Source organism: Dipodomys spectabilis, unplaced genomic scaffold (genome assembly GCF_019054845.1).
Source record: "Dipodomys spectabilis isolate Male_0828 unplaced genomic scaffold, ASM1905484v1 ptg000030l, whole genome shotgun sequence".
Taxonomy (NCBI): Eukaryota; Metazoa; Chordata; class Mammalia; order Rodentia; family Heteromyidae; genus Dipodomys; species Dipodomys spectabilis.
Window position 1 is genome coordinate 12,270,985 of NW_024870707.1, and position 23,029 is coordinate 12,294,013.

The 23,029-nt window shown below is 58.0% G+C and overlaps 4 protein-coding genes across 8 annotated transcripts; 1 reads left to right on the forward strand and 3 right to left on the reverse strand.

Annotated features, from left to right (window-relative positions):
- Positions 1-1,266: 1,266 nt before the first annotated feature.
- Positions 1,267-8,878, forward strand: Rps6kb2 (ribosomal protein S6 kinase B2). 3 transcript variants are annotated; one of them, XM_042676606.1, is made up of 16 exons: positions 1,368-1,575; positions 1,878-1,918; positions 2,018-2,138; positions 2,416-2,484; positions 4,506-4,653; positions 5,613-5,670; positions 5,760-5,860; positions 6,116-6,206; positions 6,295-6,385; positions 6,498-6,605; positions 7,364-7,426; positions 7,533-7,610; positions 7,695-7,802; positions 7,893-8,005; positions 8,197-8,397; positions 8,431-8,444. In XM_042676606.1, exons 1-15 carry the CDS (start codon positions 1,498-1,500, stop codon positions 8,384-8,386), a joined length of 1,458 nt encoding a protein of 485 aa, XP_042532540.1. In that variant the 5' UTR covers positions 1,368-1,497; the 3' UTR covers positions 8,387-8,397; positions 8,431-8,444. The 3 variants fall into 3 exon arrangements, with proteins under 3 accessions (XP_042532541.1, XP_042532540.1, XP_042532539.1); XM_042676607.1 differs by having other exon boundaries at positions 1,267-1,575; positions 7,698-7,802; positions 8,197-8,878; XM_042676605.1 differs by having other exon boundaries at positions 8,197-8,878.
- Positions 8,665-10,836, reverse strand: LOC122105363 (protein tyrosine phosphatase receptor type C associated protein). The gene is made up of 2 exons (XM_042676608.1): positions 10,737-10,836; positions 8,665-9,449 (listed from the first exon to the last, which is right to left on the reverse strand). Exons 1-2 carry the CDS (start codon positions 10,737-10,739, stop codon positions 8,841-8,843), a joined length of 612 nt encoding a protein of 203 aa, XP_042532542.1. The 5' UTR covers positions 10,740-10,836; the 3' UTR covers positions 8,665-8,840.
- A 312-nt stretch (positions 10,837-11,148) lies between these two features.
- Coro1b (coronin 1B) lies at positions 11,149-16,947 on the reverse strand. 3 transcript variants are annotated; one of them, XM_042676603.1, is made up of 11 exons: positions 16,832-16,947; positions 15,916-16,118; positions 15,462-15,584; positions 15,227-15,356; positions 14,865-15,046; positions 14,660-14,779; positions 13,594-13,698; positions 13,379-13,524; positions 13,114-13,171; positions 11,736-12,005; positions 11,149-11,602 (listed from the first exon to the last, which is right to left on the reverse strand). In XM_042676603.1, the coding sequence occupies exons 2-11, from the start codon at positions 16,114-16,116 to the stop codon at positions 11,477-11,479; spliced, it is 1,461 nt and encodes a 486-aa protein (XP_042532537.1). In that variant the 5' UTR covers positions 16,117-16,118; positions 16,832-16,947; the 3' UTR covers positions 11,149-11,476. The 3 variants fall into 3 exon arrangements, with proteins under 3 accessions (XP_042532537.1, XP_042532535.1, XP_042532536.1); XM_042676601.1 differs by having other exon boundaries at positions 11,149-11,605; XM_042676602.1 differs by having other exon boundaries at positions 11,149-11,605; positions 16,839-16,940.
- A 4,498-nt stretch (positions 16,948-21,445) lies between these two features.
- Positions 21,446-22,927, reverse strand: Gpr152 (G protein-coupled receptor 152). Its single transcript, XM_042676600.1, has one exon. The coding sequence runs from the start codon at positions 22,925-22,927 to the stop codon at positions 21,446-21,448; it is 1,482 nt and encodes a 493-aa protein (XP_042532534.1).
- Positions 22,928-23,029: the final 102 nt, after the last annotated feature.

Genomic DNA, 23,029 nt, shown 5'->3' on the forward strand with positions numbered 1-23,029 from the left:
TGACACACTAGCACAGGAAGAGAGAATCTCTCTAGACTGTATTTGTTGTTCAGAAGCAAGAATTCTGTTTCTGCTCAGCACAGGAGCTGTGACACAGCTCCCCAGGCATTCCTACCCAAATAAAGTGACTGAGTGAAGTGCCTAGACTATGGGATTGTTTATCTCCAGTGAGGCTCAGCTGGGGAGGGGAGGAGGGAAGAAGGGGGGAAATTCTGCAATCTGGGGCTAAGTGAAAACCAGCCCACAAGCTGGACCTCAGGAATAATCTGTAGTAGGAATCTACCTTATACTCACCTCTGGTCCAAACCTGAGGACCTCCTCTTGTGGGATCACAATCTGAGGCTACATTCAAGTAAACCCTTCACACGGGAGTGTGGGGGGGGGGCTGCTGGTGGCTCATGCCTGTAATCCTAGCTACTTAGGAGGCTGAGATCTGAGGATCTCAGTTCAAAGCCAGCCTGAGCAGGTAAGTCCCTGAAACTCTTATCTCCAACAAACCACCAGAAAACCAGAAGTGGTGCTGTGGCTCAAATGTAGAGGGCTTGCTTTGAGCTGAAGAGCTGAGGAACAGAGCCCAGGCTCAGAGTTCAAACCCCACAACCGACCAAAAAAAAAAAAAGGCCATCAAGTAATCTCGTCACCACGTCACCAACCTGGGAACCCCCAAATTCTGTCCTACAGACACTAAGCCTCTTCTGTGCAAGAGGTAAAAACAAATAGATAAACCCCAGCAGTCAGAGCCCACACAGCCAGGGTGGGGCAGTAAAGATCTGTATCAATTCTGATAAAATCTGCCCTTCCCTGCTCTACGTTTCTAGCTCTGAATTCCAGCAAAGGTTTGCATCTTTTCCTAGTCAACTCGGTATTGAGAACCCTCTGAAGGCTTCAACGCTGCAGCTACAGTCCCATAAAACACAAATCAAGATGTAGTCTCAAGTCTTAGGCCAGGTTTAATATGTTCACTCATCTTTTCATCCATATTCTGTAATGTGCCTATTCTGTACCAGGCAGTTGAATTTAGTAAGTGTGCTTAAGAATTGACAGAAGCTCCTGTTCAGATGTCCCAAGCTTTCTAGGACAGGATCCTGGTAACAGCCTGGCACTAAGCTTGACATTCACACCTGTGTGTTGTACTTGTGACTCTGTACATCCAAACCCAGACTTTCCCTGGAGCCCCCAACTGGGAGCCTTTGAGTCGCTCCTATCTGATGTTGAACCGTAGTGTTTGGAAGAGAGGTTGAATAGAAAGCAGGTTCAGTGGGCTGAAGGAATAGGTAGGACGGGTCTCTTGGACTACAACTCCCGAAAGACATTGCGCAGGCGCCATCTTGGCTCCCGGCCAAACGAACAGGCCTGTCTGGAAACCAGGCGAAGCTATTTTGCGTCACGGAGTCGGCGACATCTGGCGCGGAATGATTATGTACTGGCCCAGGCCTGGGACTGTCAGTCAGAGCTCGGCTTCCAGCCCGCCGAGGGTCCTGCGGGGCCGGCGCGGCCATGGCGGCCGTGTTTGATCTAGACCTGGAGACGGAGGAAGGCAGCGAGGAGGAGGGCGAGCCGGAGTTCAGCCCCGCGGTGAGTGCTCCTCCCGGCGCCACTGGATGTGGGAGCCGAGCCTGTCACTCGGGCCAGGCCAAGCCGCGGCTCTGCTTCCCACAGTGGGCTCCGACCCCTGCAAACCCCGACCCTCCTCCGCTCCGGCGCGCTTCAGCTCCCACCCTCTCCCGCCCCTTCTTCCGTCCCCAGCCTCGGGCACCGACTGTCGCTTTCTGCCCCGGCCTCTCCTCCCCAGCCCTTGCTATCTCCCACCCCTGCTCCCGCCTCTCCCCGGCCAAGCAGAGCCCCTTCCTTGCGTCTTACCCCTCGGTTTCTCACAGGATGTGTGTCCCCTTGCCGAGTTGAGGGCTGCTGGCCAGGAGTGAGTGCGGGTCCTGAAGGGGGTTGGGGGATGGAGTGGGGAAGGGGTCCCTGGGAGCGCCGGAGCCTGGTCCGAATTGACGACTTCTTGTGCCCTTAGGCCTGTGGGACAGTATGAGGAGGTGGAGCTGACCGAGACCAGTGTGAATGTGGGCGCTGAGCGCATCGGTCCGCACTGCTTTGAGCTGCTGCGTGTGCTGGGCAAGGGGGGCTATGGCAAGGTACTGGCACCCCACCCCCACCCCCACTCCCACTTCCTCAGCTGCAGCCCTGGGGCCTTCGTAGGACTCTCAGTACAGAGTTGACTTGGGAGGGAGGCACGCCTCTGATGGGATTCAGAGCTAGAAACCTAGGAGGGAAGGGCAGACGTTCTCAGTGGATAGAGATCTTTACTGACCCGCCCTTGGCTTTTCGGTCTCAAGGCTACAACTGCAGGGTGGGGCTTCTTGAAGGTAGGCCTTGGAGAGGGAAGTTGATCCTGTCTCCCCTGCCCTACAGGTGTTCCAGGTTCGAAAGGTGCAAGGCACCAACTTGGGCAAAATATATGCCATGAAAGTCCTGAGGAAGGTGAGTCATTCACTTAGCCAGCAAGTACTGTGGCTGCCACCCCTGTGTGTGATGTCAGGCTTCCAAAGCCAGCAATCAACAGGACTGAGGACATGGTCCTTGTCTTTGTCATTGGCTAGTTTATTATTTGTTGCGATAATTATTAATTATTGATAATTGTTGGTGCATTGGAACTCCCAGGGGTCATGGGCCAGTGTTTGGCCGGGCGTTTGTATCAGAACTGGTGAGGGGAATGCTGTTGGCCTCGAGTGCATAGAGGCCAGGGATATTGCTAAACATTCCCCAGTGGACATGACCAACTCCCACAACAAAGCATTGTCTGCCCACTATGCCAATGGTATCAAAGTTAGTCAGGCCTTGTGGGGTGTACTTGTAGTCCCAGTGTTGGGGAAACTGAAGCAGTAGTAGCTTAAAAGTTCGAAGCCAGCCTGGGTTACAGAATGAGACCGCGTCTCCGAAGCATTAACAAATTTTAAAAATAGTGTCAAGTTGAAAAACCCTTTGTTAGAGAGGATAAACCAGTCTCTGAAAAGGCTGACTGCAGCAAAATGTCAGAGCATTTCAATGGAGTGACAGAATATGACAAAAAGGTCCTGGCTGGGAACCAAGAGAACCATGTAGAATATGTAAATGTAGACCATTGACCTTTAAAAAAATTCCAGTTGTGGCCAGGCACTAGTGGTTCATGCCAGTAATCCTAGCTACTCAGAGGGTGAGATCTGAGGATCACGGTTCTAAGCCAGTCCAGACAGAAAAGTCCTTGAGACTTTTTTCCGATTAACCACCAGAAAACGGGAAGTGGTGCTACTGCTCTAGTGGTAGAGCCCTAGCCTTGAGCAAAAGAGCTCAAGGACAGTGCCTAGGCCCCAAATTCAAGCCCCAGGACCAACAACAGATAGATAGATAGATAGATTAAAATCTAGTTGTTTTTGACCTGGCAGTTGTTGGCTGTAGGAAAGCAGCTCATTGTGATCATGTTTCACCATATGTCCCTGATTTTTTTTTTCTTTTGTTTTCTTTTTTTTTTTTTTTTTTGCCTGTCCTATGGCTTGAACTCAGGGCCTGGACATTGTCCCTGAGCATCTTTTTTGTTCAAGGCTAGCACTTTATCACTTGAGCCACAGCGCCACTTCCGGCCTTTTCTGTGTATGTGGTACTGAAGAATCAAACCCAGGGCTTCATGTATCCTAGGCAAGCACTCTACCACTAATCCACATTCCCAGCCCCTGTTTCCCTGATTTCATGTACTAATTATTGAGGGGGTGATCATGATGTCACTGTAGGTCCACAGTATACTCAGACCTTGGCTGGTAGGACTCAGTTGTGTTTAGTATGTAAAGAATTGTATCTCGGAGGGGCTGGGAAGGTGGCTCAGTGGTAGAGTGCTTGCCTTGTATGCATAAGGCCCTGGGTTCGATTCCTCAGCACCACATAAGCAAAAAGAAAAAAAGCCAGAAGTGGCGCTGTGGCTCAAGTGGTAGAGCGCTAGCCTTGAGCTGAAGAGTTGAGGAACAGTGCCCAGGCCCAGAGTTCAGGCCCCATGACTGGACCCAAAAAAAAAAAAAAAGAATTGTATCTTGGAGTTTTACTGAATTACCAGCCCCTCTTTTGTTCCTCTGATTATTTGGAGTTTTGTTCAAGGTTAAACATTGTGCTTGCAAAATAATAAAAGCAGGAAGTGGAGGAGAAAATAAAGGTGTTGGCTAGTGAGAGACTAAAGGAGAACTTGGTGCCTCATCTTCTTTTTTTTTTTTTTGTCGGTCGTGGGGCTTGAACTCTGGGCCTGGGCGCTGTCCCTCAGCTCTTCAGCTCAAGGCAAGTGCTCTACCACTTGAGCTACAGCGCCACTTCCGGTTTTCTGGTGGTTTATTGGAGATAGGAGTCTCACGGTCTTTCCTGCCCCAGGCTGGCTTTGAACCGCGATCCTCAGATCTCAGCCTCCTGAGTAGCTAGGATTACAGGCGTGAGCCACCAGCACCCAGCTTGGTGCGTCATCTTCTGATGGACCCCTGCATCTCTAGGCAAAAATCGTGCGCAATGCCAAGGACACAGCACACACTCGGGCTGAGAGAAACATTTTGGAGTCTGTGAAGCACCCGTTCATTGTAGAACTAGCCTATGCTTTCCAGACAGGTGGCAAACTCTACCTCATCTTGGAGTGCCTCAGCGGTAGGTGTCTGATCAGGGTGAGCTGGGGCAGCATAAGCAGCATTGCTGACTTGGGGAACCCTGAGAGGGTTGCTTGTAGCCTCACCAGGAGGGCCTGCACATTCCCACGTACCCTTTGTCTCTTCATTTGTTCATCAGTTCATTCAGCAAACGTCTGTCCAGTGCCTAGTGTGTCCCATTGTTTTGGAGGTGGTTGGGGATGGTGGGAGTTTCCACAGAAGTCCAGAGGGTGGTTTTATGCATTTCTACTTGAGGTCCTCCATTTAGCTCTGTCTTCTGCAGTAGCCACTGTCCACGCTTGTAGCAGTCAGAGTGGGCAGTGGTCATTGTTGTTCCTTCACAGGAAGGCAACTCCTCTGCTTAATGGCCAGGGTCTTCTTCTTAGAGTGCAATTGAGTCCTACACTCCTGCTCAGAACCTGCTGAGTCTATAATTTTGACACTGCTTTGGCCTCCAGGACCCATTGCTCACTGTGATGTGGGCCAGGCCTGCCCTTTCCTGCCCGCATCCCCAGTACCAGTTTTTCCCTTCATGTTCTGGATCTCAGTCTCTATCACAGAGCTGCTCTGCACAGCCCAGTGCCACCTCACTTTCTGTCTTGTGTTGGGATTAACTTCATCTCCCCTTTCTCCACCGTGGGGTTGTGTAGTGAGGCTCTTGGACTTGGTGCCTCGGCCAGGTGCGCTGGCACAGTGTGTGCGTGTCTGTCTCCCCATTAGAATGAGCGGCAGAGGGCAGTGGCTGGGTCTCCTCCTCTCTTCCCCCAGCCTCACTGAGCACAGGGCCAGGCACCGGATAGGCGTCCGTAGATGTTTGCTGATTTGAATTGAGTCCCCCACGGCAGCTCTGGGAGGCAGGTAGGGCGGGATTTACGAGCCCCACTTTCCCCAAGAAGCAATGGAGGCTCAGAGAGCAATAGGGCCGGGTCCTAGCACACGGCTGCTATGTGTTTGTCACAGGTGGGGAGCTCTTCACACACCTGGAGCGAGAAGGCATCTTCCTGGAAGACACAGCCTGGTAGGTGTGATGTTTGCAGATCTCCTGAGGGGTCCCTGGCCCCATGCTATTCCTCCTTCCTCATACTTAACCCTGTCCTGTCTCTGCAGCTTCTACCTGGCGGAGATCACACTGGCCCTGGGTCATCTCCACTCCCAAGGCATTATCTACCGAGACCTCAAGCCCGAGAACATCATGCTCAACAACCAGGGTGCGCACCTGCAATCTGCACACACACACACACACACACACACACACACACACACACACACACACACGAGGCATATACATGCATGTACTCTTCCTGTGTGTATGCACTCATAGGATAGGCATATGCATGCACATAGAAACACATGCACCCATGCACGCACACACAACTGCTAACCAGGGTCTGCAGGGCAGAGCTAAGGAGCCCGTGGTAGGCAGGGTCCTGACCGTACCCCCCTCCCCCCCAATTCTTCCTCAGGCCACATCAAACTGACAGACTTTGGCCTCTGCAAGGAGTCCATTCACGAGGGCGCTGTCACACACACCTTCTGTGGCACCATTGAGTACATGTAAGTGTCTCCTATCTGGCCAGGGGGGAGGAGGGCAGCAAGAGGGAGCTGGCCTGACTGACAGTTTTACCCAACCCCAACCCCCCAGGGCTCCTGAGATCCTGGTACGCAGTGGACACAACCGCGCGGTGGACTGGTGGAGCCTGGGAGCCCTGATGTACGACATGCTCACTGGATCGGCAAGTCCAGCCTCTGTGGGAGGAGGGCAGTGGTGGGGGAGAGCCCCCGCGTGGGCCTGGCCAGGGCCTGGTGGGAGGCCCACAGGCCGCCCTCACCTTCCGCCTCCTCCAGCCACCCTTCACCGCAGAGAACCGGAAGAAGACTATGGATAAGATCATCAAGGGGAAGCTGGTGCTGCCCCCCTACCTCACTCCGGATGCCCGGGACCTTGCCAAAAAGGTGAGGCTCCCTCCTGCCCACACCCCCCAACTCTCCTCCTAGGCCCTGTGGGCCACACGTTCCTGGGTGTCTCCCTGGGTGGCTGAGCAGGCTGTGCCACCCCTGTGTGTGTAGGGGGACTCAGGCTGAACCCCCCCCACCCCCGCCATATACACACAGACTTTGGGGTTGCAGACCTAAGTCCTGGTCTTAGCCTCCGTGGTAAGGCCAAGTCCTAGTCACAAAGCACCCTGGTAAGCTTGCGTGGGGTCAGCTGCTGGCCAGGCATGAGGGTGAGGATGGCGAGCATCACCCAGATCTAATGATGGAGCTTTACTAAAGCCATCTGGAGCCGGGTGCCGGTGGCTCACTCCTGTCATCCTAGCTACTCAGGAGGCTGAGATCTGACTGAGGATCAGATTCAAAGCCAGCCCAGGCAGGAAAGTCCTTAAGACTCTTATAGCCAATAAAGCCAGAAGTGGCACTGTGGATCAAGCAGTAGAGTGCTTGCCTTGAGCTGAAGAGAGCAGGGACAGCACCCAGGCCCAGAGTTCGAGCCCCACGACCGACCAAAAAAAAAAAAGTAAAGCTATCTGGGGTGACGCTAGCAATGCAAAACCTTTGTAAAGGCTTCCTGGAGAACGTGCCATCTGACTCACCCTGAAAGTCCTGGGGGGCTTGGCTTGGCCCTCCTGGCCCTGGCCAGCCCTGGGGGGGGGGGCTCTGGGTGTCACCAGTCGTGGCTCCCCCAGCTCTCACCCTCTGCCCTGATCCTGTAGTTTCTGAAGCGGAATCCCATCCAGCGGATAGGAGGCGGCCCTGGCGACGCGGCTGAAGTTCAGGTGAGTGTGGGGCCACCTGAGGGGGCAGGGCCCGAGGACACGGCGGCTACCACTGGGACCAGGCAGAGGGACCGCTTGGCATGTTTGGGGTACTCCCTACCCTCAGAGGCACCCCTTCTTCCGCCACATCAACTGGAACGACCTCCTGGCCCGCCGCGTGGACCCTCCTTTCAGGCCGAGTCTGGTGAGTGTGCGGGTCTGAACCCGGGGCAGGGGCTGCTGGCCCCTTGGGGTACCTCGAACCCTCCTCGTTTGGGTCGGCTTACAGCAGTCGGAGGAGGACGTGAGCCAGTTTGATACCCGCTTCACACGGCAGACGCCAGTGGACAGTCCAGACGACACAGCCCTGAGTGAGAGTGCTGACCAGGCCTTTCTGGTAATGCAGGGCCGGGGGGCCTGGGGGAGCTGGAGGGGATCGCAGCCCAGGGGTGCGGTCACTCAGCATGGCCCGGCCCCACCTCTCCAGGGCTTCACGTACGTGGCGCCCTCTGTCCTGGACAGCATCAAGGAGGGCTTCTCCTTCCAGCCCAAGCTACGCTCCCCACGGCGCCTCAACAGCAGCCCCCGCACCCCTATCAGGTACCGAGGTGCAGAGTGCGTGGCTGGGGGAGGGGCTCTGGCCCATGCACAGCAGACCTCAGCTGCTGCACACCGGGTCTGGGCAGGGGCTTACGCCTGGGAGCTCCTGTGCGGCCTGCCTTTCCTCCCGCAGTGCCACCTCCCCAGCGGGTCCTGGGGGCTCTGACTCTCTGCCTTGTTTTCCCCTGTAGCCCCCTCAAGTTTTCCCCTTTTGAGGGGTTCCGGCCAAGCCCTGGCCCACCAGAACCCATCGATCCACCTCTGCCTCCACTCCTGCCGCCCCCATCGCCGCCGCCGCCCTCCAGCTCCGCCCCTCTCCCCATCCGGCCCCCCTCAGGGGCCAAGAAGTCTAAGAAGGGCCGCGGGCGCCCCAGGCGCTAGGATGGTGGGGACAAGGGTGGCACCGAGGGAAGTGAGGCCCCGTGCCAGCTTCAGGAGCCTGGTGTGGCCGGGGGACGGAGGGGGATCTGGTGAGGATGTGGAGCCCCAGAATCACGCACGTGGAAGGCTGCACACTGCAGGTGGGGGACACCACACTGCGCTGTGCCCTTGTAGAATTAAAAGACTAAATCATGGCACACAGACTGGCTTCCACTGGGCTCCAGAGCAAGGGAGGCCCCCGGCTTAGGGAGAGGAGGGACACTTCAGGACCTCAGAACCACAGGGCTGCGTGCTTTTATTTCAGGGGTGCCCCAATGCTTGTGGGGTAACTGCCCTTCTGCAGGAGGAGCGCTCAGGCTTGGAGACTGGGGGGCACTATCTGGGGTTTGGGTGACAGCAGGTCTAGGGCAAGCTTGGGAAGCGGTGGCACGGGTCTGGGACCTGAGGCCGGCTCCTACAGCGCTGTGACGTGGAGGCCCGGGCCTCCTGCTGCCCTGGCGCTGTCGTCCCACGCCGCACTGCCTGAAAACGCATGCAGGTCGCTCAGCAGGGCCTCAGCACTGCCCCCTGAGCCCACCAGCCCCACAGAGCCGAGGCCCAGGGCCCCTTCATGGTCACTGTCCTGTGCTTCCAGGGCCTGCTCGGGGTGGAGTCCAGAGCCCCGCTGCTGCTCCTTTTCTCTGGGGATAGCCTCCTCTAGGCAGACACTGCCGCTGATGTCCTCATCTTCCGCATCCTGCTCATCCTCCTGCTGTTCTGGGTCCTCTGGGGACCCCAAGTCAGTGTGGGCCTGAAGCCAGCGGCCTGGGGGGCTGGCCCAGAGCAGGCGGCGGGTCCGGCCCCACAGCGCGGCCCCCAGGCGGGCCGGGTGGTAGTAGCCCCCCGAGTCTCGGCTGAGGCGGCGCCAGGCTAAGGCCAGGCCTGTGACCAGCAACAGGAGCAGCAGCAGCAGCAGGACAATGGTGACAGAGCTGGAGCCTGCGCCATCCTCTGACCCACCTCCGGAGCCCAGGGCCCCTGGCAGGGCCAGCAGCACTCCAAGCCCAAGGGCACGGGGCAGAGCCTGTGGGAGATGGGGTACAGGGGAGGCTTGTCATCTGGGCCTGGCTGGCTTGCTGAGACCACATTCCGTCTTTCTCTGAGAAAGTATTCTGTTGCTTCTCAGACAAAGTGGGGACAGTCAAGCAGAAAAGCCTGAGTTGTTATTTGGGGCCCTGGTCCAGCATGACCAGCCCCCAACCCTGCCACTCGCCTCTGCAGCCTGAGGCCTTGGCTTTCCCAAACTTTGCCCTAAACGCTGCACCCCACAGCCACGTGGCTGCCCGCTCACCTCAGCCTCGGCTCCACTGAGATGAGGCCCAGCCTTTGACCACCAGCCTGCTGCTTATGACTGTGGTCAGCCACTCAACACCCCCCATATCCCCTCACCCACCCTACCTTCTCCCATTGCACTTCTTACAGAGTAATTCTAATCGCATATGCTGTTGCCCCCTCAACCACAGTAAATTGCAGGACAGCAATGAAATTGGGGGGTCCAAACACCTAGATGCATATCTTGATGCTTAGTAAGTATTGGCAACACAACATCAAAACTACCGAGGGTGGAGGCGGAGCGGGGAGAAGGGGCCCTGCAGGGTATCAACCAGGCAGGACAAACCGAGGCAAGCTTTCATCTTCTGCTTGGTTGGGACCCAGGATCAGGATCCTTGAGCCCTACTCTTCCTCCTAGCCATGGGGCTGCCCCAGCTGCAGAGTTTCCGTTCAGCGCCCCATCTGCCCCCGTCCCCAAGGGCCTCAGAGCCGGGGCTGGTGGGTGCAGCTGTCAGGAAGCCTGCGGTCAGAACAAGGCAGGTGGGGTATGTGGTAGAACGGGTGCTGGGTGAAAGTTTTTCTCCAGTCCCCCAGGCTCCTGGGGCAAGAGACATGCCCAAGGCTCAGCTCACAAGAGGCCCAGAGGAGGTCCAGCCCAGGGGTCCTGAGCAGAACCAGACCTGGAGCAGAGTAATTTTTTGTTGTTGTTGGTCATGGGTCTTGAACTCTGGGCCTGCGTGCTATCCCTCAGCTCTTCAGCTCAAGGCGAGTGCTCTACCACTTGAGCCACAGCGCCACTTTGGTTTTCTGGTGGTTTAAGAGTCCCACGGACTTTCTTGCCAGGGCTGGCTTTGAACCAAGATCCTCAGATCTCAGCTTCCTGAGATCTGAATTATAGGCATGAGCTTGGAACTGGTGCCCAGCTTAGAACAGTAATATTGAGCCCCACAAAGCCTTGCAGCCCAGCTCCCCCTGCCCCATGATCTCCCTGGGTATTCTGCCCCAAGTTCCCAAGAGCCCAGCAGGCTTCATTGCTCACCATTGGTCCACTGGCCTCTGTGCTGGGAGCCCACCTCCAGTTCTGGCTGTGTTGAGCGAGAAGTGAGCCCCAGATCTCTCAACTGCAGCTACGGGTTACCCGACACTTCCGCTTCCTGCCCACAATGCCCCACCCACTCCTGCCTGTCACAGGACCCTGGTGGAGCCTCAGCATCTTAGGACCACCAGACTCACCAAACTGTCCAGGCCTCGCAAGATGAGGCCCAAACCACAGAGCCTGTGACCAGGCCTGCACGGGAGGAGCAAGTCCTGCTCAGAGCAGGGCACAGAGGCATGTATCCGTGGGTCTTCTGCTCCAGTCTGCCTGGAGGGGTTCAGGGGAGCCATGAGTTCCCACACCTCACCTGTCCCAGGCCCCAAGATCCCTGCCCTCTGCAGCAACAGCGCAAGCGTAGCTTTTAAAAAGAGAATTTTATTTGGAATGAAAATATAGATCCCATTCTTGCCATCTTCTCTGGGGAGTGGGCAGAGGGTTGGGTGGGCCAGAGACGCGGTCCCTCAGAATACAGGCGAGCTTGAACTGATACAAAGATTCCCCCATATATACGAATGACAAGCTAGGCGATGGCCTACCAGGGCCCCAGGCAGGGGTGAGGGCACAGTGGCTCATGCCCTGCCCAGAAGCCCTGGGCAGCCGAGTCTGGTGAGGCCTGCCGGCAGAAGTGAAGTGAGAAGGGTCTGAAGGAGGCGTGTGGGCACGGGCACAGGCGGGCAGCAGCCCTAAGCATCCCCGTTCTCCAGGCGGCCGAGCTGCTCCTCCAGGCGGCCGATGCGCTCTCCCTGCTCCTTGACCAGAGCCCGCAGCCTCCGAAGCTCCTGCACCACTTCCTCCAGCTTCCCAGCCTCCTGTAGGGACGTCCGAGGTCAGGGGCCAGTAGCCACACGGCTCCCCAAACCTGAGGCCCAGGCAGCGTCCAGGTGCACGGCAGATGAGGCCAACATCTGGGACTCCCTACCACCACCCTTGACTGGCACCTACCCCGGCCCCCACGAGGCTGCTGCTGGGGGCGGTGTCAGCAGTGGCGGAGACGGCTGTGGATGTCCCGGGGCGGGCAGCGCTGGTGGGCCGGCTGTCTGACAGCACGTTGCGCCGGCTGACCTTCAGGTCACGCTGCTTGCTGGGCACATACGCCTCTCGCAGTGAGATGAGGATGGGGTCTGCATCCCGCCCGCTCACCCACTCCTCTGCCTCCAGGGCTGCCTCAGGCCCCGCTGTGTTGGGGTACAGATCATCCTGGAAGAGGTCGGACTGCAGGGCAGGCAGGTGGGAGAGAAGGGCACGGTCAGGGACTTTTCATCTGGTCCCTACGTGCCCTCCCCCCCCCCCCCCCCGGCCTCCACTGGCAGCCCAGCCTCCAGTGTTCCGGGCTGGGCTGCAGGTGACAGTGCTTGCCAAGCGAGGACAAAGCTTTGCATCAAAACCCACGTGCCACCAAAAAACCCCACTAAAATCAAAACCTGCTCTTTCACTTCCTTTCTGGGCCTCTGTGATTCCCGGCGCCCTCTGAGATTCTCCCTAGCCTCCCCAGCCAGAATCCTTGAATCCCAGTCCTCACCCTCCCCTGCAAAGCACAGGGGTGGCTATGTGGCTTTGTTGGTTCCTGGGAGCTACACTGTGCCCTGCAGATGGAGAGCTCATGGGCAGGCTCTCAGCCTCGCTCTGGCTGCCCTGAGACGTGCCTGGCACGTTGAATGCAGCTGCTCTGTGAACTCGAGCTGAGAACAGTGGCAGTGTGTCCCAAGCTCCAGGCTGCACGTCTGAGGCCAAGCCACGTGTGGCCCGGCCCCTCTTCACCTGACTCCACGGCAGCCACAACACCCATCCCTCGTTCCACTCTCAGCTCCAACCTTCTGCCAAACCCTGCGTCGGTCCTGCCTCTTAGAGGAGGCCTTCCACGACTGCCACTCTCTCTTCTTTTTTTTTTTTTTTTGTCAGTCTTGGGGCTTGAACTCTGGGCCTGGGCTTTGTCCCTCAGCTCTTCAGCCCAAGGCGAGCGCTCTACCATTTGAGCCACAGTGCTACTTCTGGTTTTCTGCTTATTGAAGATAAGACTTTCCTGTCCAGGCTGGCTTTGAACCGTGATCCTCAGCCTTCTGAGTAGCTAGGATTATAGGCGTGAGCCACGGCACTCGGCTAGGACTGCCACTCCTGACTGTCTGGTGTCTGTCTCCTATGGCTTGTTCACAGCAGGACCTCAGCTCTCCCTGTCATCCGTGAGCACGTGGGTGAGATCTTGGGCACAATGATGTTCATCTAGCCCACCAGCACACCCATTCTTAGGCCCAGCCCGTCACCCTGTGCGGCTCTTCTGCTAGAAAAGCAAGCAGGTGGGGGGGGGGGAGCCTAGTGGCCTCACCTTTCTTGGCACAGTCATAACAATGGGCTCACACTTGCGCTCATGTAGTTTGTAGAACCTGGGAAAGGAGATGAGGAGCCATGAGTGAGCCAGCTTTCCTGGCTGCCTCCCACCCTCTAGAGGCAGAGCTGCGATCTCACACACAGCTTCCTTGGGACTCTCCCACAGACAGACCACCCTGCTTCTCTGCTTCGAGGGTCCTTGGGCCCTGTTCCCAGGCTGACCTGTACCCAGGCCGGGACCCCACCTCAGCGGCCCCTCTTACCGGGCAATCTCACACTTGCTGACCTCCAAGCCCCTCTTGGGCATGCTGCCCATGCCCCTCTGGGGCTCCTTGCTGGTGAAGGTGTTCAGGAAGTGGATGAAAGGAGACTCGTCTGTGATCTCAAAGTACCGGATACTGGAGTCACCCTGTGGGGAGAGGGGGTCAGCAGCTGGCCATGCTCCTTCTCTGCGTCGGCCAGCCCCACCCGGTCTCACCTTGCCACAGACATAGACCACGTTGGTGTCAGGGTCATAGAAGGGCAGCAGGGCCCCATTGCTCGAGTCCAGCTCCTGCAGGGCCATAGGCTCCTGGAGGTTTTCCTGGAACACAGAGGGAAGTCAGGCCACGCCAGCCCCCCTCAACCCAGACCCCTCAGCCCAGACCCCTCAGCCCTGGCCTCAGCTGCCTTCACACGTCACACTGCCCAACCTGCTGCTGGTTTTCTGCTCCCAATGTCCACTTTTTTTTTTTTTTTTTGGTCAGTCATGGGGCTTGAACTCTGGGCCTAGGTGCTGTCCCTGAGCTCTTCAGCTCAAGGCGAGTGCTCTACCACTTGAGCCACAGCGCCACTGTCGGTTTTCTAGTAGTTTATTGGAGATAAGAGTCTCACGGGGCTGGGAATGTGGCTCAGTGGTAGAGTGCTTGCCTTGCATGCATGAGGCCCTGGGTTCCATTCCTCAGCACCACATAAGCAGAAAAAGCCAGAAGTGGCGCTGTGGCTCAAGTGGTAGAGCGTTAGCCTTGAGCTGAATTGCTGAGAAACAGCTCCTAGGCCCAGAATTCAGGCCCCATGGCAAAAAAAAAAAAAAAAAAAGTCTCATGGACTTTCCTGCCCAGGTTGGCTTTGAACCATGATCCTCAGATCTCAGCCTCCTGAGTAGCTAGAACTATAGGTGTGAGCTAGCAGCGCCCGGCTAGTGTCTGCTTTCTTGGCCTCTTCCAGGCCTAAGACTCCTCCCAGGCCTCTAACCAAAAATGGAGAACATCACTGTCATGGGAGCCTGCAAGGCCGGGCAGCACCAGCCTGTCTCAAAGGGGCCCTGGAGGTCAGTGCAGATGCCCGCGACTGTGGGGCAGCTCAGAAGGGCAAAGGCAAGGAGAAGGCATCCGAGGGAGTGCTGGGCAGCAGGGACATGGAGGAGCTGGAAGATCCTGGGGTCTGGAGGGTCTCATGGGCCAAACTAAGGGTCCGGGAAGCACAGCCCTCTCTTAAGTGGAGCCCCCTGGGGCAGCAGCCCGAGTCCCTAAGCTGTCGCCTCAGGCTGTCCCCACATTACTCACTGGATCCCAGAGTGCCAGCTGCCGTTCACTCATACGACTGAAGCCCGTGGTGAACACCTTGCCATCTGCCAGGAAGATGGCCCGCATGGGCCGGGCCCCTTCATGAGCCTTCTCTATCTCCTGTGGGAAGGACAGGTAGCCAGTTCAGCATCCATCAAACCCCTCGGCCTATCCACAGCTGTCCTCGCCCTCCTGGGCCACCTACAGCAACCAAGGTGCCCCGGCGGGGGTCAATGATGCGCACGCTCTTGTCTTTACATGCGGAGCAGAAGAGGCTGCCGTTGCGATTCCAGCTGATGTTGTAGATGAGGTCCGGGTGCAAGCTATCTAGGCGGTACAGCTCCTCGGCGGTCCCCACGTTCCAGATGAGCACCACATTGTCGCAACCTGGCACGCAGGAGAACATTACTTCAAGTCCAGGGGTATGGAGGCAGAGGGGCCTCAGCCTACCAGGTCCACTTTGCCAACTCCCCCTGGACCTCAGGAGGCCTCAGTTTCCCTATCTGTCAGGTGGGCCTGGGAGAGGCACCTATGGAGAGGGCGTGGGGGTGGGAGAGCCGTGCAGACCTGCACTGAGCAGCACATTTCGGGCTGTGGGATGCCAGGTGACAATGCCCACACGCTTGGTGTGCCCCTCTAGCACCACTACTGGCTCCGTCAGCGGGGAGGTCAGCCCGTTCTCCGGGATCTGCCATACCTGCAGTAGGGGTGAGGATGCTGGGCTGAGGCTCCGCGTGTGCCCCCACCTCAGGCCAGCAGCTTGGAGCCACGCCCAGGACCCTGGCCTGAACAGTGTGCTCACCATCACGGTGCAGTCCTCCGAGCCGCTGGCAATGACTTCGTCATTGTGGGGACACCAGTCAATGTCCAGGACAGGTCCCGTGTGCCCACACACTGTCGGGTAGGCCTTGTCAATGCGGCCTGTCTGTGGGCGGGAGAAAACAGTCAGCAGAGACACCCTCCCACCCCACCCCGGACAACATGCCTCCCTCCCAGGGGCTTATGCCCCTCCACAGAGGGAAAATGACATCTGAACCATGGTTCAAGGGTGACCCAGATGGGCCCCACCCACAAGGTGAGCAGGAAATGTCTATAGTCTCTGACCTGATGGTAATAAACACCTTCTCTACCTGTGCTAATATCTTCTGGGTAGTAATTCAGGATTATGATACCTGCTCAGAAAGGGGGATGGGGCCACACGCATGGGTGTGGCTCAGGCACCCCCAGCCCTCCACCCTACAGCTGATGAGGCCTACCTTGCCTAAGGGGAGAACCATAAAGGCGCCTCCACCACTGGCCTCCACGATCACAGCCAGGAACTTGGGGTTGACGGCGCAGAAGGTGCTGTCCCAGGTAACACGGGACACCCGAATGTCTTCATAACATTGATCATTCTTGACCGGCTGCCCGAACACATGCCGGAATTTGCTCTGCCGAACCACTTTACGGAAGGACATGTCTGCAGGACAGAGGGCCCTGGATCAGTGCCGCCCCTCGGAACAAACCCCCCACCCCGAACCCTGTCCTTCCAGGGCTGCACAAAGGGCTGAGGGAGGATGAGAGGGAGGCCAGGTCATTGCAATCCACTTGGGTCTGTTTCTCCAGTTATGGAATGGGGTCACAGATGCAGACCATGCTGCCTCCTCGGCTGGTGGTTTGAGTAGGTAAATGCACCACCCGGGCCCTGTCCACTGCGGAGACCTAACCGGGGCTGTGCAGCCCCTCCCTGCTGGGCTATGTGGTGCTGAAACGGAGAGGGCTTAGCTCTCCTGCAGGTCCCCGCGCTCGGGCAGCCCTTCCTGCCCGGGGATCTGCAGCTGGGAGACGGGGAGGGGAGGCTGGCGAGGTCTTCCCACCAGGCCCGGCTCTGCGTCCCGGGGAAGCCCGGCCGCAGACCCCGGCAGGACCCGGTGGAGGACCGGGCGGGGGTTCGCAGGAGACGGCGCCGCCAGCCGCCGAGCATCTCCCGCGGCCTCGGAGCGCGGTCTCCGGGAGCCAGGACCCAACTTCCAGAGACCCCCCCCCCCCGGCCCGCCCCGAGGGGAGAGGCTGGGAATTCCAGGGTGCGGGGACCCGGGGTGGGGCGCAGCGGGAGGGACGGGCTCCCCAGACCCGCGCCCCCGCCCCGGGCCCCGCCCCGCCCGCGCCCCGCCGCGGTCCCGCCGCGCTCACCGCTCGCCACTGGCCGGGGCGCCGGGGGAGGGGGCTGCGCGGCGGCCTCGGGCGGCTCCGGATCCCGGTGTCTGGGAAGCAGGAAGCGGGAATCAGGAAGTGACAGAGGAGCGGGGCGGGGCCACGCGCGGGGCGGGGCCGGGCGAGGCTCCGCCCCGTGGGCGTGGCCAGCGGCGTCCCCGCCCAGCCTCCCGCCGTCTCCGGCCCTCCGCGGCCCCCGGCCGCCGTGGGGCGGGGCCGGCGGCGGGTGGGCCGAGGCTTCCGCTGGGGTCATCGTGGGGTGAAGCTCGTCCTCGGTCCCCGGACGCCCCATGACCGCCCCGCGTCGCCCCCAAACGACATCTACACGGACCCTTTCACGGCCCGGTTCTAGGTTTTTAGAGTTAAGAACACTAACAATGCGTAAAGAAGCTTTGGAAGGCCCGCGGGTCCCAGATGGACACCCGGGATCCCGTCCCGGCCTCTTACTAAAAACGGAGACGGAGCCGCCATCTAGGGGGGAGGCCTGAAGTCGGTCCTGGGCAAGGAGCCCAGACCAACCTCCACGGATCCACCCCGGGAAGCCTTTCATGTCCTGTCCATCTCACGCTCAGCCCTGCCGGGCAGCGGCCACCACCCTCCCTGGGTGGCAGGGTCCCTTTCCCAGAAAGGGAAGGAGTCCAGGGGAGCCTTGTCTTGGGCAGCACAAAGCCCCCAGATGTGTTGGAGGGTGGCTTGAGTTAGGACCCCTCACCACATCCTAGTAGGAAATCAGCCCAGAGAGGCCAAGAGCTTGTGGAGGTCACCCAGCCAAGACCCATTCCTCATTCACCGGCTCCAAAATCCTGGTGTTTTCCACTGTTCCATAAACCCTGGGTCTGGCTGGCCAGGACTGTGGGAACAGGAACACGTCTGTGGTGGGACCCTGAGGAAAGGCGGGGACCTACAGCCGAAGCTCAGCCAGTCCCAAGGGCTCCCGTTCACAAGCTCCCCCTACCCCGCGCCGGATGTGTCCCCCACCATCTGCCCCCTGTGAGCCCTGCTCACCTCCCTCATCACCCCCGTCTTCTCTTCTGCGTGTGACCAGCGGCACTGAGCCTCCTGTCTCTGAATCACGCCGCCTTCATCCCCATGCTGGCCGGGCACATCGTGCTCCCTGCCCTCTGGTCTCCACCGCGAGGCTCTTCCCCCAGGGGTTGTCATTGCCCGAGGTCTCTGCTGATGCGATCTCCCTTCTCACCTGGATTCTGTCTCTAGTCCCACTGTGGTGTTCTTAATCACTTCCAGATTCTAATTATACTTACATATTTCTACATCTGTCTTTGGCTTCACCCCACTTAAAGATGCCAGAGAAGAGACGGCAGACACTCTGATTTGCTTCCCACTGACCCCCCCCCCACCCAGTGCCCAGAAAAAGACCCAGTACCCAGTAGATAACCACTTAATACATATTGAGTGAAAGAAGGCACAGAACCCTGAATGCAGAATTGAAAAATGTTCATATTTACAATGCTCAGAATCAGCATCTGGTCCCTGTGAAGGAGAGGAAGGGAGTCTCACCCGGAGAAGGCAACATGAGCCCGCCCCCAGAACGCTAGGGTAAAGTGGCAGTTCTGTGGAATGTCCTCTCTTTGTGGCCCTGTTTCCTTCAACACTATCCTCCTCAGGGACCTCTAGGAGAACTCCTTTATAGCCTGCAAAACCCTCCAGGGCAGTGTTCTTTCTCTTGGAAAGCAATCACCTACTACGGCTGGGGTTGCCCTGGGTAGGAGGGTGGGGATCTTGCAGGTGGGACTGGCCCACTCCCAAAAAGCTGGGGCTTGGAGTGTGAGCAAAGTTGGATATTTTGTTCACTGATGTGCTGCTGGCCTGAAGAGGCTTTGTAATTCCTCCAGGGGGAAGGGAGGGGAATTCTGCAGAATGCCTGAGGGGAACAGAAGTCCAGGTCCTGCCTCAGAAAATGTACACCCCTACGGACTATGGTGTGTGTGTGGGGAGGAGGAGACCATGAGCCCCTGAAGGAGGAGGGAGGGTGGCAGGGTGGGAAGGCCAACACCTGGTGAGCCAAATACCTGCCAGCTGGACTCTAGCCTGAGGCAGTTTGGTCTGGGGGGGATGGCTAAGGTGGGGGGGAGAGGTGCACACTAGTGTGTGCACTAATGGCTAACAATTATTGAGCACAGATTCCACCTCAGACCAAGGTTCAAACCTTTCATAGAGCTCCACCGTAATTATGATTCCCAATATACAGATGGGCAAACTGAGCCCCAAAGACAAGTCCAGAGCTTTGCTGGAGGTCGGATGCCTGGTGAGTGGGGGAGCCAGGAGTTTAGTAGCCCTTGAGCAGGAGCACCAGAGACGTACCTGGACCCTGATGCCTGTGTGTCTCCAAAAGGGCAGGCACCTGGCACGTGCTAGCTAACTATTTAGCCAATGGATGTTTATATCTGTCTCTCATTGGCTACCATCCCATCAGGAAGATGCCCTTCCCTTACCTGTGTTGACAGCCCTGCAGGGGTCCTTCCACCCCCATTTTACAGAGAAGAAAATGGAGGCTAAGAGCCAGTCAGATGCCTGAACCAGATCTGACTGTTTTCCCTCCCTGCTGCCTGCACCAGCAGCCTCTGGCTCTACTAGAACACAAGCACCAGAAGAGCAGCCTAGAAAACGTCATCATTTGTATCTGCTGGGGAGGGCATCGGTCAGCAGCAAAAGGTCACAGTGCTAAATGGGAAGGAACGGTGGGAAGAGGGGGGAAGGATGATCTCAGAACTCTGGGGCTTGGGAGAAAGCCCAGTGGGGTGGAGGGAGGGGCAGTGTGGAGGGAAGTAGTGAGAGACAGGCTTTTAGTACTTCCTAGTTTTTCCTGCAGTGTCTGCAGCTCTACCAGAGAGGTCCTGTGACCTTTGGAGCTCTTCCCCTAGGACCATAGGTGCCCAGGACAAATCTGTCCCTGGGCAGCCTCTTCCCAGAACCCTTGGGCTGGGATGCTGGGCAAGCTGGGGCCGAGGAGACAGATGGCTATTAGTGGAAACTTTGAATGGTGTCCGAGGAGGTCCTGTGCGCTCTCAAACCACCTGGGTGCCCCCAGCTCGTGCAGGTCATTGGGATCTCAGCCAGGTGGTGCTTCTCCTGCCTGCCTCCTGCCTGCTGCGTCCATCACATGTCAGCAAAGGAAGAGGCCCTTGGCTTACTGGGCCCTGCTGGGTGCCAAGCTCCTGTGGGCACTGCCCATACTTCCTCATTTAATCTTCATTACAGCCCAAGAGGCAGGAGCAGCCAGACTGGAATCCAGGTTTTGTCACTCTCGCTTCTTCTCTGGCTGCTTTTTGGGGGGAAGTCCCGCCCCAGCCTCACTCACTGCCCACTAGAGAAAATCAACTGATGGAGATGGCTTAGCTCTGCTCAGCCAGCTCGTGGACCATTAGGGTTTCAAGGCTTTTCTTGAGTCTGTGGACTCCTGAAAGCTTCCCTTTCTCCCATCTGTTTAGGGTGCATGTGTTCAGGTTGGAGGATGGGACAAGGAAGTGGAAAGAGGAAGGAAGAGCGGCAGGGAAGTCAAATGTAACCCAGGACAAGTGACCCCTGTTGTCTTCCTCCACCAAGACAGGGGCATGAGGAGGGCAGGGAGCTGGGGAGGATGGGGGGGGGGGGGGGAGGAAAAATCCCAGCAGGACGCCATCAGCTGGGTGCTGGTGGCTCACACATCTAATTCTAGCAAATCTGGAGACTGAGATCTGAGGATCACAGTTCAAAGCCAGCCCAGACAGGAAAGCCTGTAAGACTCTTTTATCCAGTTAACCAGCAAAAGCCGGAAATGGAGGTAGGGCTCAAGTTGTAGAGTGCCACCCTTGAGCAAAAACACCAAGTGAGGGGCAAGGAAGGTGGCTCAATGATAGGGTGCTTGCTTCTCATGCATGAGGCCCTAGGTTGGATTCCTCAGTACCACATAAATAGAAAAAGCAACGGGGTGCCGGAGGTTCATGCCTGTAATCCTAGCCACTCTGCAGGCTGAGATATGAGGATCATAGTTCAAAGCCAGCCCAGGCAGAAAAGTCCGCAAGACTCTTATCTTCAAGTTAAAAAAAACAAAAAACACTAGAAAACTGAAAGTGGTGCTGTGGCTCAAGTCGTAGAGCGCTTGCCTTGAGCTGAAGAGCTGAGGGACAGCGCCCAGGCCCAGAGTTCAAGCCCCACGACCGACCAAAAAAAAAAAAAAAAAAGCCAAGTGAATGCCTAAGGCCTTAAGTTTTGTGCTCACTACAGGAGGCAAAGAAAGAAAGAAAGAAAAAAGAAAGGAAGGAAGGAAGGAAGGAGAAAGAAAGGAAGGAGAAAGAAAAGAAAGAAAGGAAAAAAGAAAAGAAAAGAGCCTGTGGGCAACTATGTATAAGCATGGAAGATCTGGGTAGGGAAGACTCGGGGATCACTCACAACGAAGTGGGACTTTTGGTGTCTTCTTTTCACTTCCCCTTGGTACTCTTTGTAGGCCCAAGGGATGGAGCAGTGGGTGGGGTGGGGGGTGGGAGACTCAGTGGGGCTTTCCACAGGGAGATCCTCCCACCTCTCTGATTGGCTGCTTCCTCTGGCTCCTCTGGCTTTTCCACTGCCCTGGTAGGCTTGGACTTCCCTGGACCCTCAAGTGGGGCCAGTACTGGGGGCCTCCTCTGGTGGGGCACTATTAGGCCTTTCTCCTTCAGGGGCAGCTGGTGTGAGTGGGTTCTCTGGGGTCTCAGGAGTGGGATCTGGGTGTGGGTTAGGGGAGGCTTCCTCACAGGGGCTGGGGGCCGCCCCAACAGGGCAGGCAGGGGTCTGGGGTACAGTGTCTGACTTTGGCTGGATTGGGGGGCTGGCCTGGGCCCCGGGATTCAGCTGTTGCTGGGCTGGGAGGCTGGCCTGGTTCTGGGCCCCGGGATTCAGCTGTAGCTGGGCTGGGGGGCTGGCCTGGGTCTGGGCCCCGGGATTCAGCTGTGGCTGGGCTGGGGGGCTGGCCTGGGTCTGGGCCCCGGGATTCAGCTGTGGCTGGGTTGGGGCGCTGGCCTGAGGCTGGGCCGTGGCATCTAGCTGTGGCTGGGCTTCAGGTGTTGGCCCGGGCAGAGTTGGCCCCTCAGAGCCCACCTGGGTCTGTGGCTCGGCTGGTGAGAAGCTGCTGGGCCATTCCTCACAGAGAGCCGCCGCGAAGGACGACAGCACCGAGCGCAGCAGGGCCCGGAGGTCGGCACTGGCCATGAGGCAGAGGAAGGGGCTCAGGCAGCTATTGAGCAGGATCAGGTAGTCGGAGTAGACCAGGGCCTCCCAGAGCAGGTAGCCGGGGTAGATGTCCCACAGGAAGGCCAGGTAGAGCAGCTGGGCCAGCTGGTATGGCAGCCTCAGGACCACATAGGCTGACAAAATGGTCTTGGCAACTCGGGCAAAGCCCTGGCAGGCAGGGGGCTGGGGCTGGTGGCAGCGGCAGGTCCTGCAGGCGGCAGCCTGGGTGAGCACATGACAGACCAGCAGCAGCAGGAAGGGCAGGAAGCCCCCGAGGATCTCCAGCATCCGCAAGGGCAGCTCCTCACTGTCCCAGAAGTCCAAACAGATGACCAGGTCATACCACCAGACGGCAGCCTCGGGGAAGACAAGCCAGGGCACGCTGAAGAGAGTGGCCAGCACCCAGACCCCAGCGCACACCCACAGTGGCAGGCGAGCTGGGCGGCGGCCGGGGTACCAGCGTGGGCACAGGCTTAGCAGGCAGCGATCCAGGCTGAGGGCGGCCAGCAGGAAGAGGCCTGAAGAGTAGGACACAACCCACAGGAAGTAGTAGAAGCGGCAAGCAGCAGTACCCAGCGGCCAGTGCCCTCCATGCTGGATCTCCAGGATCTGGAAGGCTGCCGCTGCCAAGAAGAGAAAATCAGAGAGGGCTAGGCTGAGCAGCAGCAGAGCCAGCCTCGTGCCTGCCCCATGCCGGGCCTGTGAGCCTGCCAGCCATGCCATCAGCCCGTTGGCTGGCAACCCTAGGAGCAGCAGGGCCACTAGAAAGACCGTGTCCCAGCTACCCTGGGGGTAGTAGTCGTCATCATCAAGCTCTGTGCGGGGCCTATGGCCGGCATCGCCCAGGTTGGCTTTCATGGCAGTGTCCATCCGGGGTCCCCAGGGTACTGCTGGACACAAGCTCTGTACCTGAGGAATCAATGAATGAATGAATGAATGAGTGAATGAAAGAGACTAGCCTGGCACCTGTGG

What these genes read in the sequence shown, in the direction of transcription:
- Rps6kb2 (XM_042676605.1), top strand. Translation starts at nt 1,498, where the DNA reads ATGGCGGCCGTGTTTGATCTAGACCTGGAGACGGAGGAAGGCAGCGAG. An exon ending in GCAAGGGGGGCTATGGCAAG is followed by an intron (nt 2,139 to 2,415) that starts GTACTGGCACCC and finishes CCTGCCCTACAG; the next exon opens with GTGTTCCAGGTTCGAAAGGT. An exon ending in CCATGAAAGTCCTGAGGAAG is followed by an intron (nt 2,485 to 4,505) that starts GTGAGTCATTCA and finishes CTGCATCTCTAG; the next exon opens with GCAAAAATCGTGCGCAATGC.
- Gpr152 (XM_042676600.1), bottom strand. Translation starts at nt 22,927, where the DNA reads ATGGACACTGCCATGAAAGCCAACCTGGGCGATGCCGGCCATAGGCCC.
- Coro1b (XM_042676601.1), bottom strand. Translation starts at nt 16,116, where the DNA reads ATGTCCTTCCGTAAAGTGGTTCGGCAGAGCAAATTCCGGCATGTGTTC. An exon ending in CGGAGGACTGCACCGTGATG is followed by an intron (nt 15,357 to 15,461) that starts GTGAGCACACTG and finishes CCCCTACTGCAG; the next exon opens with GTATGGCAGATCCCGGAGAA. An exon ending in AGCTGGCACTCTGGGATCCA is followed by an intron (nt 13,699 to 14,659) that starts GTGAGTAATGTG and finishes TCTGTGTTCCAG; the next exon opens with GAAAACCTCCAGGAGCCTAT.